The sequence below is a fragment of the Salvia splendens genome, chromosome 3, assembly GCF_004379255.2.
Source record: "Salvia splendens isolate huo1 chromosome 3, SspV2, whole genome shotgun sequence".
In the NCBI taxonomy this organism is placed as follows: domain Eukaryota; kingdom Viridiplantae; phylum Streptophyta; class Magnoliopsida; order Lamiales; family Lamiaceae; genus Salvia; species Salvia splendens.
The window spans coordinates 41,029,534-41,044,349 of NC_056034.1; the positions used below are offsets into that span (position 1 = coordinate 41,029,534).

General features: G+C 37.0%; 4 protein-coding genes across 4 annotated transcripts; 2 read left to right on the top strand and 2 right to left on the bottom strand.

Annotated features, from left to right (window-relative positions):
- The first annotated feature begins 234 nt into the window (after positions 1–234).
- Positions 235–972, top strand: LOC121797036 (DELLA protein GAI1-like). The gene has a single exon (XM_042195772.1). The coding sequence runs from the start codon at positions 235–237 to the stop codon at positions 970–972; it is 738 nt and encodes a 245-aa protein (XP_042051706.1).
- Positions 821–3,768, top strand: LOC121793814 (DELLA protein RGL1-like). The gene is made up of 3 exons (XM_042191852.1): positions 821–955; positions 1,926–2,052; positions 2,120–3,768. Exons 2-3 carry the CDS (start codon positions 1,996–1,998, stop codon positions 3,593–3,595), a joined length of 1,533 nt encoding a protein of 510 aa, XP_042047786.1. The 5' UTR covers positions 821–955; positions 1,926–1,995; the 3' UTR covers positions 3,596–3,768.
- Positions 3,769–9,228: 5,460 nt separating this feature from the next.
- On the bottom strand, positions 9,229–10,396 carry LOC121793711 (bZIP transcription factor 44-like). Its single transcript, XM_042191753.1, has one exon. The coding sequence runs from the start codon at positions 9,829–9,831 to the stop codon at positions 9,394–9,396; it is 438 nt and encodes a 145-aa protein (XP_042047687.1). The 5' UTR covers positions 9,832–10,396; the 3' UTR covers positions 9,229–9,393.
- Positions 10,397–11,583: 1,187 nt separating this feature from the next.
- On the bottom strand, positions 11,584–14,487 carry LOC121793522. The gene is made up of 3 exons (XM_042191543.1): positions 14,351–14,487; positions 12,788–12,903; positions 11,584–12,329 (listed from the first exon to the last, which is right to left on the bottom strand). Exons 1-3 carry the CDS (start codon positions 14,453–14,455, stop codon positions 12,008–12,010), a joined length of 543 nt encoding a protein of 180 aa, XP_042047477.1. The 5' UTR covers positions 14,456–14,487; the 3' UTR covers positions 11,584–12,007.
- Between the last annotated feature and the right edge of the window lie 329 nt (positions 14,488–14,816).

A 14,816-nucleotide genomic window follows, 5' to 3' on the forward strand; every position in this document is an offset into this window, starting at 1 on the left:
AAGGGAAAGGATTTATGTGGAGAGAGGAAGGATCGATCTTGAGAGAGAGGTCGAGCATGTGGATATCGAACAAGCAGTGATGGATCTCAAAGTTAATGTGGTCGAAATTGAACAGAAACTCCCCTCCAGCCAGATCTCAAATTTCACTGGGGTTCAGACCATTCTTGACTCTGTTGCAGCAGCTGAGAGAATTCATTTCATTGATTTCGGGTTGGGTCGTATTGGATACTAGTGATGGATGCTCTAGCCAGACGAGGCGTGAAGCAGCTCAAGATCAGTGCCGTATGCTCAGCTAGAGATAGTGTTGAAGAAACAGGCAATTTGCTGTCATCTTTTGCAGAGTCTATGAATTTGCCTTTCGTGTTGATGTTTCTGCATCTGGAGACCTGGGAGTTTGAGAAGGATCGTCTGCAGTTGGAAGCCGGTGAAACAGTGGCCGTTTTCATGGAGTTCTGTCTCATACCATTATCAGATCGCCCCGAGGGTATTGGAGCTTTACTAAGAGGGATCAAGGATCTCAAACCTCTCGTTTTGATAGTTGTTGATGTGGAGACAGATATCAATGCACTGGATTTTGCTCCTCGGTTCAAGGAGGCGCTCCTTCTCATGTGTGCCTTGGTTGACAGCCTAGAGGCCTGCCTGGAACGGGAAAACCAGTACAGAAAGATAGTGGAGAAGATATACTTTCAGGAGGTGATCTGCAATGGCATTATGCGTGAAGATGGTGGTTTTAAGCGATGTTTTAAGATTGATTTGTGGAGGGAATACTTTGCAGAGTTCGGTCTAGTGGAGACGGAGCTCAGCCAGCCATCTATGCATCAGGCAAGATTGATGGTGAAAGGAAGTCCTTGCTGGAGTTCCTGCACACTCAAAATGAACGGGAAAAGTATGATTATTGGCTGGAACGGGATCCCAATTCGGTTTGTGTCTGCTTGGAAGTTCAGCAATGATGAAGGTGAGGAAAAGCTCTGAAATATATTAAGTATCCAGTTTCTCCAGAAACAATTCTCTTTATTTTGCACTAAATCTTGCAGTTTTGCATATGTAGCTATCTCAAAATTTTGTTACATGGCCTCATGAATACAATGGTGTATTTTTATTCTATTTATACATGTCTTAAGAGGTTATTCTATTCCAATCAACAAAAGTCATGAAAAAATTTATTTTTTACACAAATAATGTGTGAAGCATCTCCAAAGTGCAGCATTCTCTTCCATTTCTAAACCCATTCCGTTTCTTGCTTCTGTTTGGAGATGCTTTAGTTTCTATGGATCAACCTGTTTAGCGCGTCTCAAACGCTTTCCTTAACTCCCCTACTTGCTTGGGAGCGCAAATGGTTGCCTTAACATTCATTGTGGAACCTCGTTTATCTGAGTTTCTTTGTGTCATCTTGTTCAGACACATATTGTTGCTAAAACTGCAGAGCGAGTGTTCTTGCAGTCTATCTTTAAAACGGAGACTACTATTATGTTGGTGTCGTCTTATTGGACGAAAATCTATGCTTGTCTTCTCTTTAGGCTTCGGAATAGAATGTATGAGCTTTGCACTCATCATAAATTTGTTTGCTTTCCGTTTGTGCATATTCTGTTGCATTGTTATTTTGCATCTTCTTTCCTAGGTAACATCAAATGTCTCATGTGTGGTTGTGTCCAATCCCTTCACATTATTTGTAAGAAACAAAAAAACAGCTACTTGTAATGCAAACACATCGTTGTCTATGATAAAAAAACAACAAGTAGATGCTTCCAAATTTTCATTGTAAGTGCCACCAAAAGGAATGAACCATTAGTGCCTGAACCATCACCTTATAATGACTAGAGAATAAGATGACTGAAATTATACACAAGACAACAAACCATTTTGTTGTCTTTTCTTTAACAAGGTCACTGTCGCAAATTTTCCAACTTACATCAATCTTTAAGCAGCTCAACGCATTGGAGACTCGGTATAAATAACAACATCGTGCAGAAAGAGGAATCCGTGAAGCAAGGGGGCATGTCTAGCTCTAGCAATGCCTCTGCCAAGGAAGCCGAAGGAGAAAATCAGAAACAGGTACAATAATATGCAATACTTTCATTTTGAAGTTATCATGTATTGTTCTGATCTTGGCTTCTTACAGGTATACGACGCCATTGATGAAGAGCTGCAAGTTCAAGCTAATGTTGTCTCCCTCGATTATCTTTATCTAGAGATGGTCTCTCCACCATTTCAAGATTGTCAAGAAACTATGAAAATACTTTCCGAGATCAAACCTCAAGATTCACAACCTACACTTCCATCTGCATCCTTGGAGGTTCCGAGGTGCTGCAGAAGGAGCATTGGCGTTGAAAATAAGACACGGAGACAGACTCAATCTTCGTCTCAATTGTCAGCTAATCTTATAATTGAGTTGGCTGCAGCGAACTTCATCCATTCCAATATTAGCCATACATTTGCAAGCACCCTCTCCGGCCTCTCTGCAGACGACGCTAGAGATGTTCAGCTCGTGCTGAGTCTGCTGAAGTGCGCGGAGAAAGTCTGCAGTGAGCAGTATGATTGTGCAGGCAAGCTTCTTGAAGTGTGCAGCAAGCTGAGGTTAAACCAAATGAAATTTATGCAAAGATTGGTGTACTATTTTAACCAAGCTCTTTGCGAAAGAATCGAGCGCAAAACCGGGAGATTCAAACACGTGTTGCATAGCTCGCCACATGACTCCTCCATAGCCAAGATCTCTGATATAGCTGCAGTTTACCAGAAACTGCCTCTCAATCAGGTCATTCAGTTCACTGGCATTCATTCAGTGGCGAACCACGTCTCAAGATCTAGAAAGGTGAATATTGTTGATCTCAATATCTGTTGTGGTACACAAATGATGATCTTGATACAAAATCTAGCAGAGAGATCAGATCATCCGATTGAGCGTGTTAGAATAACTGTTGTAGCAACGAGCTCGGATCCTTCAATAGAAGAGGCTGGTTTTCGACTAAAAATCTTGGCTGAGTCTTTGAATCTGTACTTTTCCTTCCATGTGGTCAGCTTAGAGTATGTCCTAAATCATCAAGAAAACGCATTGGATCTCGATCCGGAAGAAACTGTTGTAGTCCATGCAGCATTCGCCTTAAGGCATATGATCACTGATCCAAACCGGCTGGAGGCCTTGATGAAGTTCATCAGAAGCATCAATCCTAGTTTGATGATCATGATTGAAGCTGAAGCAAATGTGAACTCTCCGATTTTTGTGAACCGTTTCGTTGAGGCCCTCTTCTTCTATGGAGCTAACTTTGAGTATGTAGAGGACTGTTTGGAGAGCGATGGTGAGAGGTCGTGTCTTGAGATAGGATTCTTTGGCCCTGCCATAAGGAACATTGTGGCAGCCGAGGGAAAGGAGAGGAAGTTCCGGATTGTGGGGATAAATGTGTGGAGAAAGTTTTTTGAGAGGTTTGGAATGGTGGAGACAGAGCTCAGCACATTAGCCATCAGCCACGCGAATCTGGTGCTTGAGAGGTTCGACTGTGGGGATTCCGGCACGCATTGTATGAACGGGAAGTGCCTCGTTGTAAACTGGAAAGACACACCAATGTGCTCACTATCTGCATGGAAGTTCCAAGAAATATGAAATAGTCTTTGATTTTTCTTAGTTGCTCTGCATTCTGTATAGCTTCTTGGAAACTGCTTTTTTAAATGAATGATTTTTGCCAGTTTTGGTTAACTGTTTCAAGATGGTGATCCCTTATCAAGGTCTTGATTAAATTTTAATTTGAGCTTTTTTCATTAGAGAAAACACAGAGATTTTTTTATGGTACATTTTTCCTTTGTTGGTATTTTTCTATTCCTCATTAAACTATTATTGTATGCATTGTTCATTTGCATCTATTTCATAACGTGCTCACTATCTGAACGGATGTTCCAAAAAATGTGATCAATTTAGTCTTTGATTTCCATTGTGTTTTTAATTTCTGCATAGCTTCTGAGAAACTACTTTTTGAAATGTATGATCTTGCCAGTTTCATTTAAGCTTTTTTCATTAAAGAAAACAAAAATAAGCATCCCACATTGTACATATCTTGATGTTTTTCTCTTAACTTCATCAAAAATAAGTTAACTACTACTATATCTCTTACCTTGGAGTTTGCAGTAAACAAGGATATTCTGTTTACTTGGGAAATTCAGATGTGTTTTGTCCAGTCCTATTGTTTTACTAAGATATTTTAATAATTAAAATAATAAATTTCTTTTTTTTCCATTGTCTAGCTGCATAGTATAATGGCTGTGTTCAAAATAATTTTGGCTGAACTTTTTGTACTATAGTTTATTGGCTTATCTAAGCTCATTGTTTTCTCTTGTCATTGATTGAATTTGTACAAATTGATTAAAACAAATTGATTGTAGATACTTTTCAAGAAATTTGGATGAAACCATTTCATGTTGTTCTGAATTTCAGGCATACGGAGAAGGCGATGCTGATCGAAGCCTGGTGCAGTCCCCGAACTGAGAGAAAAAAATTCTAGCACAAGTTGCCACTTTGGATGATTAATATCTAACCATTGTTTCTTCACCATTTCAGTTTTGTGCTGAAGAGATAGCAAAATTGTCAGGTCTCAACTCTCAAAACTCACCACTTGTTGAAGCAAATGAGGAGGAGAAGTCCTATGCATTTCCACCTGCATCTATAGAGATTTTGAGGGGCTGCAGAAGTAGGATTAGACTGAGCAACGAGGCTGAAGTGAAGGCGCTGCCTCCCTCAGAAATGTCGATCAATCATGTAATCAAGCTCGCTGCAGCCAACTTCATCCTGTCCAAGATGGCATGTGCAAGTGAACTTTATTCTATCTGCATCCATATGCAGATGTATTTCTAGACCTCTCCAGAGAGAATGCTGCGGATGTTCGTCTCGTGCAGGACCTCCTTTCATCTGCAGAGAAAGTGGATAATTATCAGTTTGATTCTGCAAGCAAACTTCTTGAAGAGTGCCACAGGCAGAGTTTTAAGCAAATGAACAAAACACAAAGATTAGTGTACTATTTCACTCAAGCCCTCTTTGAAAAGATCGAACGAGGACAAGGGAAGTGCACGAATAAAATGGAAACTCCACGAGATCCCACTGCCCCGAGCTCTGCCACAGCTGCCTTTCTCTCAGGTCACGCAGTTTGCTGCCGTTCAATCAATGGTGGAATGCATATCCGGTTATAGAAAGGTGCACGTTGTTGATCTTGAACTCCGTCACGTTGTGGGGTCCACCAGACCGTCCTGTACATTTCAAGATAACTGCCATAGCAATTGAGGCGAGCACCGTGATTGAGGAGGCTGGTGTGAGGCTTAGAGCTATAGCCACTTCCTTGAATGTGGACTTCTCTTCCAATGTGTTAAGTTTATAGTCCACAGCGCGCATGCTTTGGAGAAGCTCGTCTCGAGGCCAAGGGAGCTCGATATCTTGATGAGGATCATCAGGAGGATCAATCCTAATGTGATGGTCATCACTGAGGCCGAAGGGAATGTGAACTCCCCGGCCTTTGTGGACCGTTTTGTTGAGTCTCTTCTCTTCTGTGGTGCTTATTTCGACAGTTTGGGGGATTTGTTGAGGAATGGTGGTGCGGAGAGGTCGTTTATTGAGGCGAATATCCTCAGCCCGGTTGTGAGGAACACTGTGGTGGCTGAGGGGCGAGAGAGGGGGCACCGGATCGTGGGGATAGAGGTGTGGAGGGCCTTTCTTGGAAGGTTTGGGATGGTGGAAATGGAACTTGGCAAAGTGGCATGCAAGAATGATTCTTGATAGATTTGAGTGTGGAGATTGTTGCACAATTGGATTAAATGGAGATTCCCTCATTGTTAGCTGGAAGGAGACACCAATATGTTCATTGTCTGTGTGGAAGTTTAGATAATTTAAGCAAGAGCATGGAGTGTAGGAATGTTGGTTTCAAGACTCAATTCATCTCCATTCCACACTTCCAGCTTATGCAGTTAATCAGAAATACAGTTATTTATGATCTTTCTAGCAAATCTGACATTGGAAACACAATAGGTAAACAAATTCGCATGCCTTTTTCAATTCCATTTATACCCAACACCCTTATTCTATGTATGTAACTATGTAAGCAATGGCGGATCCGGATAGGGTGGGTGGAGATCAAACGACCCCATCACCGGAGGGCCTGAAAATTCAATTAAATTTGTCGTCCCTCGGTGTGGCAGCTCCACCTGAACTCCTTGGGGTTGCGGTTCATTTTTCGTTCTTTGTTTTGTATTGCTTAATTATTTTACACAAATGAATTATCCCTTTTGAAGGGACATGTACAATGAAAGAAATACTTAGCTGAAATATATAGGATTTGATTGTTCTATTTCCAACTAGATATATGAGCATTCGGATTTCGGTTCGGTTTTTTGTCCAAACCGAACCAAAATCGAATGCTCACCCTTACTGATATCTAGTTGGAACAAATGCGAAAAACCGAATTTAGTTCAAAATCCAAACCGAATCGAACCCAAAAAATTCGAAAACACACACACACACACACATATATAGGGTTGTGAACAATTGAGAATTGAGATGCATTATCAGTCACTCATTTTTATTAAATGAGTGGTCCAGAATTTTCCACATGGAAAATATTTTTAGATTAATTAATTATGAAAGGGCATAATGGTAATTTCATGGTACATTTTATACAATAAATACTTTTTTTTATACAATTTATGTCAACTTCACACATATAATATCAATTATGTGTACAATCCATGTCAACTACATATACAATTTATGCCAACTATACTACACATATAATGTCAACTACATATACAATTCATGTCAATTATACACATATAATGTCAACTATAAGTTGTTGACATTTGATATGCAGACTATTGACGATAATACCTTCGAGTTGACATAATCTACTTGCAGTTGACATTTCAAAAATGTTGTGGATGAGTGGCTGAAAATGCATCTCAATACTCAATTAAGCTAAAAAATTTCAACCTAATAGGACCCTATATATATATATAATATAAAATTATATATATATATATATAAAATTATTATTTAAAATATAGTAATTTGGTTTTTCAATTTTTTTTCCGCCCGAATCAAAAAACCGAAAAAATCGAGCCGAATTTCAAAATTTCAATTTGGTTCGGTTCGGATATTTGATTTCGCCTACTCACCCCTAGATATCAGGATCAAGCTTGATTGTGCTTGATTGCTAACACGTACAAATAAAGTTAGATGAACTTGGTGAGGCATTAACATCTTGCACTCTATTCTTGATATAATAGAAATTGTCTTCATCCCATTTCCTAATTAATGCATGCATCCTCTCAATTCTCAATAGGTCATGCATTTGGTTGGGGATTCTTTTTCCGATATCGAATAATTTTTTATTTTGTATCAGCATTTAAAAAATGCTCTGAAATTATTTATTTTTTCTGTTGATCATTTCAAACTTCATTGTAATTAAGAAGACATAGTTATGTAATGGGCAACCTCTAACTCGATCCTTTTAAATATATACTGTGATATGAGTTTCTTTCTATTTCTCCCTTCCACGTGAATAATGTGTTTTTAAATTTTCAGGAAATAAAAAAGGTTTCCACCAATTAGGATAAAAAATTAATACTAATCAATTACTTTATCAAATCTTTAGTTTTTTTTCTTTATATTCTGATTTCTTTTCTTATTCTAATGTAAAAATGTTGTTTCGAACATCGTCAAAATACTACATTTTGTACATGGATGAGACAATGGAGAAAAAAAAATTGAAAGTTCATGATTTAATATTTTAATTTCAAAAGTTATGTGGTCAAACTTGAAATTGACCAAATATTATGATTTAAATAACTATTAACCCTAAATACAATACTTAAATTATTAATTGTGGGAAGAGAGTTTTATAGTACTACTACCAAATTAGGCCAAAATTATTGAGCAGTCATCCAATAGTCCACGTTGCTGTTGGCGCTTGCTTCTAAATATTGCTAATTTGGTGAATAAGTATGATCGCTAGAAACAAATACATGTCGCTTTTCATTTCATTTTCGAGGAATTCTAAGCCATTTGGAGAAATGTGAATTTTGACAATACAATGTTTCTTGATTATGTGGAGAATTGAAAATGCGTATTGATGAAGAAATGTTTGTGCAGTCCAAAATGAAAAGGATTTAAGTTTTTGAAACTAATTAATTTCTTAAACCTACCATACCAACCACATGTAGAACACAGCTAATTTAATATGGCAATAGTGTTTGAAATCACGACTAGCTACTAATTAATTTAATTTTACTATTGAGACATGATAAACACGAAACTAAACCATATGCTCATGTGACGAATATAACATAAGTTAATTAAATACATAAGTAATTAAGTAGTCATACTCTTTCACGCATAGAAACACCATACAGCCTCTCTCCCTATAAAAATAGTTATAGTTTTCCATTTTGATTCATCTGAAAATTATTCTACACACTATTTATGAAAAAAAAAATTTATTTTTAATAAGGTGATTTCAACTCTCCTTTACCAAAATTATAGGTATTGGTACTTGTTACCTTTGTAGATTCAACCAGTATGCTTTACCAAAATTATTTATATTTTCAAAGATGCAATAGATTTATCATTTCATGATGTCATTCCAGTCGATTCAAAAACAAGATAATGAATTAGTAACGGTACACAGTTATATTTTTTGATTGAGGTATTGAACTGATATAAACACGTACTATTAATAAGTTTGGATTAAGCCTTACTGAATTTAAATACTTATCGGGTTGATTCATTAGGAACCCGATAATTTTAGGTTGGGTTCGGAATCTTTGGATTTGGCCAGGTTGAGTTCGGGTAACCCATTAAAAAATACTCCATATTACTGTAATTTTATTCTTTGCGCAATTATGATAAGATTTTAACGTGTAATATTAGGTTTGTATCGTTATCGTGTCGTGTCAATCTATATTGTATCTATTGCTAACAGATTGGTGTCATGTGTGGGTCATTCGGGTTTGAATTGATGTTCAGATTGAGAGTTTCCTTAACATGTCATATTTAGGTTAAATCATATTGAATGGAGTTGATCATATGTTGATCTGATAACGATCCAATCCGCACTACTTGACTTTGACTTATTTCTATTTAAAATGAAATTTAATGTAAGTAAATTAATGTAAATGTGTGTGACTAAATTAATGAAAAGTGATTGTGAAAAAGAATTATGCCAAATCAAATGGCACTATATATAATCTGAAAAGTAAAAAACATAACGAAATGAAGTGTTGTATATTAGAAAAAACAAGAAAATTACAACAATTGCAAAAGGCACATTCTACATTATTTTACAAGTCATCATCCATGGATAAATCCACATTCTCCCCACCAAAACACACACCCACACCCACACGTACATCTGTGTGTTTCCTCCCCCATCAGAACTGGTAAATCCCATCAACAGCCTGAGACTGAAAAGCCGGCTGCAGCCATGGCCGTTCGACATCAAAATCATTCAAAACATCCCTCACAAAACAATCACCATCGTCATCTTCTTCCACATTAATACAAGAATTTCTATTGTAAGAATCCACCATTTCCTCCAGCAACTGCAGCCTCTTCTTCAGCACCTCCCCATGCAGCCTCAAGGCTCTGTTCTCGGCCTCTGCCGCCGCGTAGCGCCGCCCTATCTCGTCGATCTTCCGCGCGAGCTCGCCGCTCTTGGACCCGAAATACAAGATCTGGTCGTTCAAATCCTTCATGTGCTGCTCCCTCTTCATCCTCGAACGCCTAGCTGATTCCCGGTTCGAGATCTTCCTCTTCCTCTTCTTGTCGTCCTCCTCCGATGAGCTCGAGATTATGTTTATGGCTGACATTGCTTTTTTCAAATTTTCTTTTTTTTCCTGGGATTTTTGGACTTGTGATGCAAGGTGGGACTAGATTTTCTTGAAAAAAAAATAAAAAAAAAATTATTCGGATTTTTGAACTACTTGTGATGCAAGAATGGACTAGATTTTCTTGGTTTTTTTAAGGAAATGATGGTGGGATTAATTAGATTTTGTTTATGAAAAAACGTAAAACCAGTATAAGAAAACTACTGAAAATGATTGGAGAAGTCTAATTCTAGACAAGAATGCTGAGATGACACCACTCATATCAGAAAAAGAGAAGATTTTTGCATGAAAAAAATGGAGTTTTGCATGGAAATCATGTCTGTGAAGTACGATTTATAAATATGGTATAAAATTGAACGATGTAAGAAGTTTTGTGGGTTTTTTTGGATTAAGAAAAATGTGAATGATGAGGAACAATGGAGGGTGATAACTGGTAAGGGTTGAGAAAAGGGGTTTATATAATGAGAAAGGTTGATTGAAATACAAGAATTTTGAAGCTAGAAGGAATCTTCCAAGCTAAGGGCATATACAATTGGTAAGAAATGGTGGACTAATCCCCATATGGATAACGATAGCACACAAAATATATGTATATATTTATATCTTTGTGTATGTGTGAGTGTGTGCATTGTACTGGAAGTATTAAATTGAATGGACTTTGTGATGTGGATAAGGTTTTATAAATTGAAGAAAAAGTTTGGAGAGCCAAAATTTTATCTCTATCTAGTTCTTGATGTTGAAAAGTCTGCCACGGGTTGTGATGTATCGTTGATTAATATTTTCAAGAAAGAAAACCGAGTAGCCACATATTTGATGTCTAGAACAAACTTATGATATTTCTGCTTTTCTTGTAATTTTTCATCTTTATTTCACATTGTATTTCCATCATAGATGCAATATCCATAAGATAAAAGACTACACTCAAAATAAGGACTATTTATTTTTATTATAAATGAATTTCAGTTAACATGTGTATCACTACAAAAATTGAATGTAAATAAAAAGTATACATAACTAATCCTAATAATTCATCGTTAATTAAATGCTGCAAATTGAATAAAAAATTGTAAGGATAATAGTGTAGAATTAAATTTAAAAAGCAAAAGATTTGATAAAGTGGCTATTATCTTGTTAGCGAAAACTTATAGTTTGATTAGTGAGCCAAATTATTGTAGTTGAGTGACGAAACTCTAGCTAATTCCAAGCAATTCTTTCAACTTGTTTGGTATTTGCATTATTGCAATATAAATTAATAAGAAGATAAGAGGACTTAGTTGTTGTATTATTGTAATATAAAATCATTAAGTAGATAAGCGAATTTTAATTGATGAATTATTGTCATAGCCATCTTGATAATCATTTGTCAGACTAATATTGATTTGGTTATAAGTTACGTCTCCAATTGGGTAAGGTTTTTGGAGGTCAAGAAAACAACAATTTGGCTACAATTTGGCTATCTCAAGAATGACAGGTAGGCCTACTATGTAGAATTTTCAAAAAAAAAAAGCAATGATTATATTAGAGAGTATACAAAGATGAAAATTGTAAAGTGACCGATCTCAATAACTTTTGTGAAAAGCTTCACAACCATGGTTCACTAATTTATTTTTTTTAAATCAAGTATAGATAAACAAATAAAGCTTTTCACAGTGGTGGGCTTACCCCATTTATTCCCTCTCTTTTATCCAGATTGAAGATTTTTGAACTAGCCAGTCAAGTACATACAGCTGGACATATAAAACCTTAAAATAAGAAAACGGCTAATAATAGCATGTTTGGCTCCTGGAATCAAAACTTTTCTTTAGGACTTTTTTGGACTATCCTATGTTACAAGTCATTTACTAACTAGATGGCATACAAAGATTGACAAAATATTGGGATCACTAATACAAGATTCATAAACTAAAATGTCTACATAACACAACATCCAAAGGAGATCCAACTATTGTAAGGATAATCTATCAAGGAGGACTCATAACGACAGTACTTACTTTACGTGTCTGCTCCAGTTTCTTTCCACAGAGATCATGGAAGGAGCAAGTCCAATAGTCCAATCTCCAATGCCCAAGACATGGCATTAGAATTGGAGGGACCAATTCTGATTCGGGCTCTCGACAACACAAACTTAAGCCAGATCCATGTTGTGAAGTCATTTCTATTATTTGGAACTAGGTGACGGTCCTTTTGCATTTGTAACATTCTCAGGAACGGCTGAGCCATTGCCCAACTCTTGTGCAATGCCATTTGCTTCTTCTGTGCTCATGTCATTAAAACTTCTTTTCTTGGATGATGAAGAAGGACTAACCTCTTTGTCTTTCGCTGGCTGCGCTTCAGAGCTAGACATAGGAAACAATGGAGGTTCACAACCACTCAGTTGACAGAAGACTCTCTCGACAGTGTCATTAATCTCCTTCCCCAAGCCATTTTGATCTAAGATCAAGTCCCAAACTGATCTAGAAGCCTTCTCAAGTACAGGAGCCCTGCATATAGTTGGCAACCACATTAACTCTTACATATTGTGTTCTGGTTCCGAAGAAACAAACTACATGTTCTGGTTCCCGAGAAACAAACGGGACACACCAGTTTGCATATGCTTTGTCATAATAAAGCATCATGCTGAATCTGGATAGTGCAAGCTGAAAATCCACTGACAATGCAAAACTTCAATGTTTTGAATGGCAGGAAGTAGCTAGCTACATGCAAGCCTTCTAGAGATTAAAACCCAATGAAAAGGATGAAAGATAGTTTCTCTTAAACAAGCAATTTAAATTTCATTTGCCTTAGACTCATTGCTAAATCTACGATCATTGTAAGTCATATGAGGAAACATAACTCTCTCAGAATGCCAAGGCAACACACTATGGACACTAAAATCAGCATGCTCACAACAGAATTTATTATGGCTTAAAAGCACTCCAGGAGGGTACCAGTAACTTACTCAAGCTCTTGTCGTAGTGAATCAAACAATTCTCGCTTTGTCTGTTTTTCAGCACCAGCAGTGTTGAGAACCTTACTCTGCTCCACCATTTTTATTGTGTTGCTCTTTAGCTCCTCCTGCAAGAAATCCAGGACAATGACTTTTTTGTTTTTATGGATTACCGATTCATAATACAGTGAAATAATTAAATAATCTCCATGTCCACGACGAAATAAAGAACCAACCATCCAAACATCCACAAGAACTGAAACAAGAAGATTTATAAGTAGATATCACTTATAAAATGGAGGGCGTGCCATATGCAAATGATATCTGAGCAGTTCATTAAGTATGTTGACAACCACCACATGTCACAAGCTCATGGCACTTTAGAGTCAGGCAACTGAAGAAATCTTCTTGTTGGATATAGATAAATTAACTTCCTAAGAATTGGGAAGGGGTATTGTTATGTCTCAGACTCTCAATTGAGGCTTTTTCAGGAGTCTTAATGAACTGTTGAGATAGAGATGCATTGATTTCTTCAACTTATGACACAAAAGGAAGGAAAAATATAAAAAAAGTGAAAAATAAGAGTCTTTTGTGGAATGACTGACAAGACACGGGAGCTCCTCATTCTCTAGCTTAAGTGCAAACAAGAAAGGGAACAAAAGCAGGAGATAAAGAAAATCATGCATATCAGTCATCCTCAATACGTTACATGCATCCAAGCAGTACGTACAAATTCTTGGGATGAACAACTAGATGCATATAAGTCGGCCAAAAAACAGTTCATTCAAGCTTAAATTTACATTACAAGCTTCTTAAGATACATCTCCTTTATCATAACATATGCTCCCTAACAATCATATAAATCCGCAGTAAACCCCACGATATTATAGACATTATTCACAAAATACGCATATCACCATTTACAATGTATGATATGCCTGGATGTGATGCCTGTTAATTCTTGCATCCCACATCAAGGATGGATGGATGACTCTCTAGATATAAGGTTGGGTGCAAATCCACACTTGGAGCTAGCTTATGAGAGCAGTTGGGGTTTCAGCCGGCAATCCTTACCATCAACATGACAAGAAGAGTTGCCCATCATCACTTCTCAAGGAAACATGCCGTGATGGAAGAAGAAGTATCCACACAATTTTAACACCAAAAAATGTAAACTACCTTTGTATACAGTATTATCAATAACACTAACAACCATGCATCACTAGTTCCATCTCAACTCCCAAAACTTAAATGAGGGAAAATATCTCCATTCAACAATAACAAAATTCATTACTCGAAATGTGAGCTCACACAATTCCCAAAAACACTTCACAAATCCAAAAACTTTGAAAAGAGGTTAACTGAAAAATACGAATTGCTCATGGATAAAGCTTCCCTGAAAAAATTCTTAGAAACGCGAACGCAAGATCAGCCAAAGAAATAAAAATTCAAAACAATTACCAATTTAGCAGTCATGGAGCTCGTCAATGCACGAATAAACTAATAGAAGCGTCAATTACAAAACCTCATCCCTTAAATCACAAAAATCAAAGAACAAACATGCAAAAATCTCACATTGGCTTTAAGCTGGTTGATTATCTTCAAACGGATCGCGTCGATGGTCCCATCGTTCATGAGCGTCTCCAGCACGTCCTCCGGCGTTATCACCGGCGATGCCATCTCGTAAGGCCTTGTTTGGGGATTTCGGAATTATCAATTTATTTATCTGAAATCCGCACAGCTGATTTTCGGAGATTAAATAGGGCTCTGATCGTGATTCGTGAATCGTTGACTGGTGCGGGCCGGGTGAATCTAGTTGACAAATGGGCCGGGTCGAATCTAGTTAGGCAAATAGGCCGTGCCATAATGTAATGAGCGAGTCCAATAAGATTTAGGTATTAGTTATTCTTTAATTATTAAAGTTGATTTTAATTATAAGCTAAAGTAATTTACTTAAACAAATATATAGTAGTCGACTAGTAGTAGTACTCAATTCTAATATGTACGGATGTACGCATTCAATTACCCGATTTTCTCTAAC

What these genes read in the sequence shown, in the direction of transcription:
- LOC121793814 (XM_042191852.1), top strand. Translation starts at nt 1,996, where the DNA reads ATGTCTAGCTCTAGCAATGCCTCTGCCAAGGAAGCCGAAGGAGAAAAT. An exon ending in AAGGAGAAAATCAGAAACAG is followed by an intron (nt 2,053 to 2,119) that starts GTACAATAATAT and finishes GGCTTCTTACAG; the next exon opens with GTATACGACGCCATTGATGA.
- LOC121793522 (XM_042191543.1), bottom strand. Translation starts at nt 14,455, where the DNA reads ATGGCATCGCCGGTGATAACGCCGGAGGACGTGCTGGAGACGCTCATG. An exon ending in TCAACCAGCTTAAAGCCAAT is followed by an intron (nt 12,904 to 14,350) that starts GTGAGATTTTTG and finishes GATTTCTTGCAG; the next exon opens with GAGGAGCTAAAGAGCAACAC. An exon ending in TCACTACGACAAGAGCTTGA is followed by an intron (nt 12,330 to 12,787) that starts GTAAGTTACTGG and finishes AACTATATGCAG; the next exon opens with GGCTCCTGTACTTGAGAAGG.
- LOC121797036 (XM_042195772.1), top strand. Translation starts at nt 235, where the DNA reads ATGGATGCTCTAGCCAGACGAGGCGTGAAGCAGCTCAAGATCAGTGCC.
- LOC121793711 (XM_042191753.1), bottom strand. Translation starts at nt 9,831, where the DNA reads ATGTCAGCCATAAACATAATCTCGAGCTCATCGGAGGAGGACGACAAG.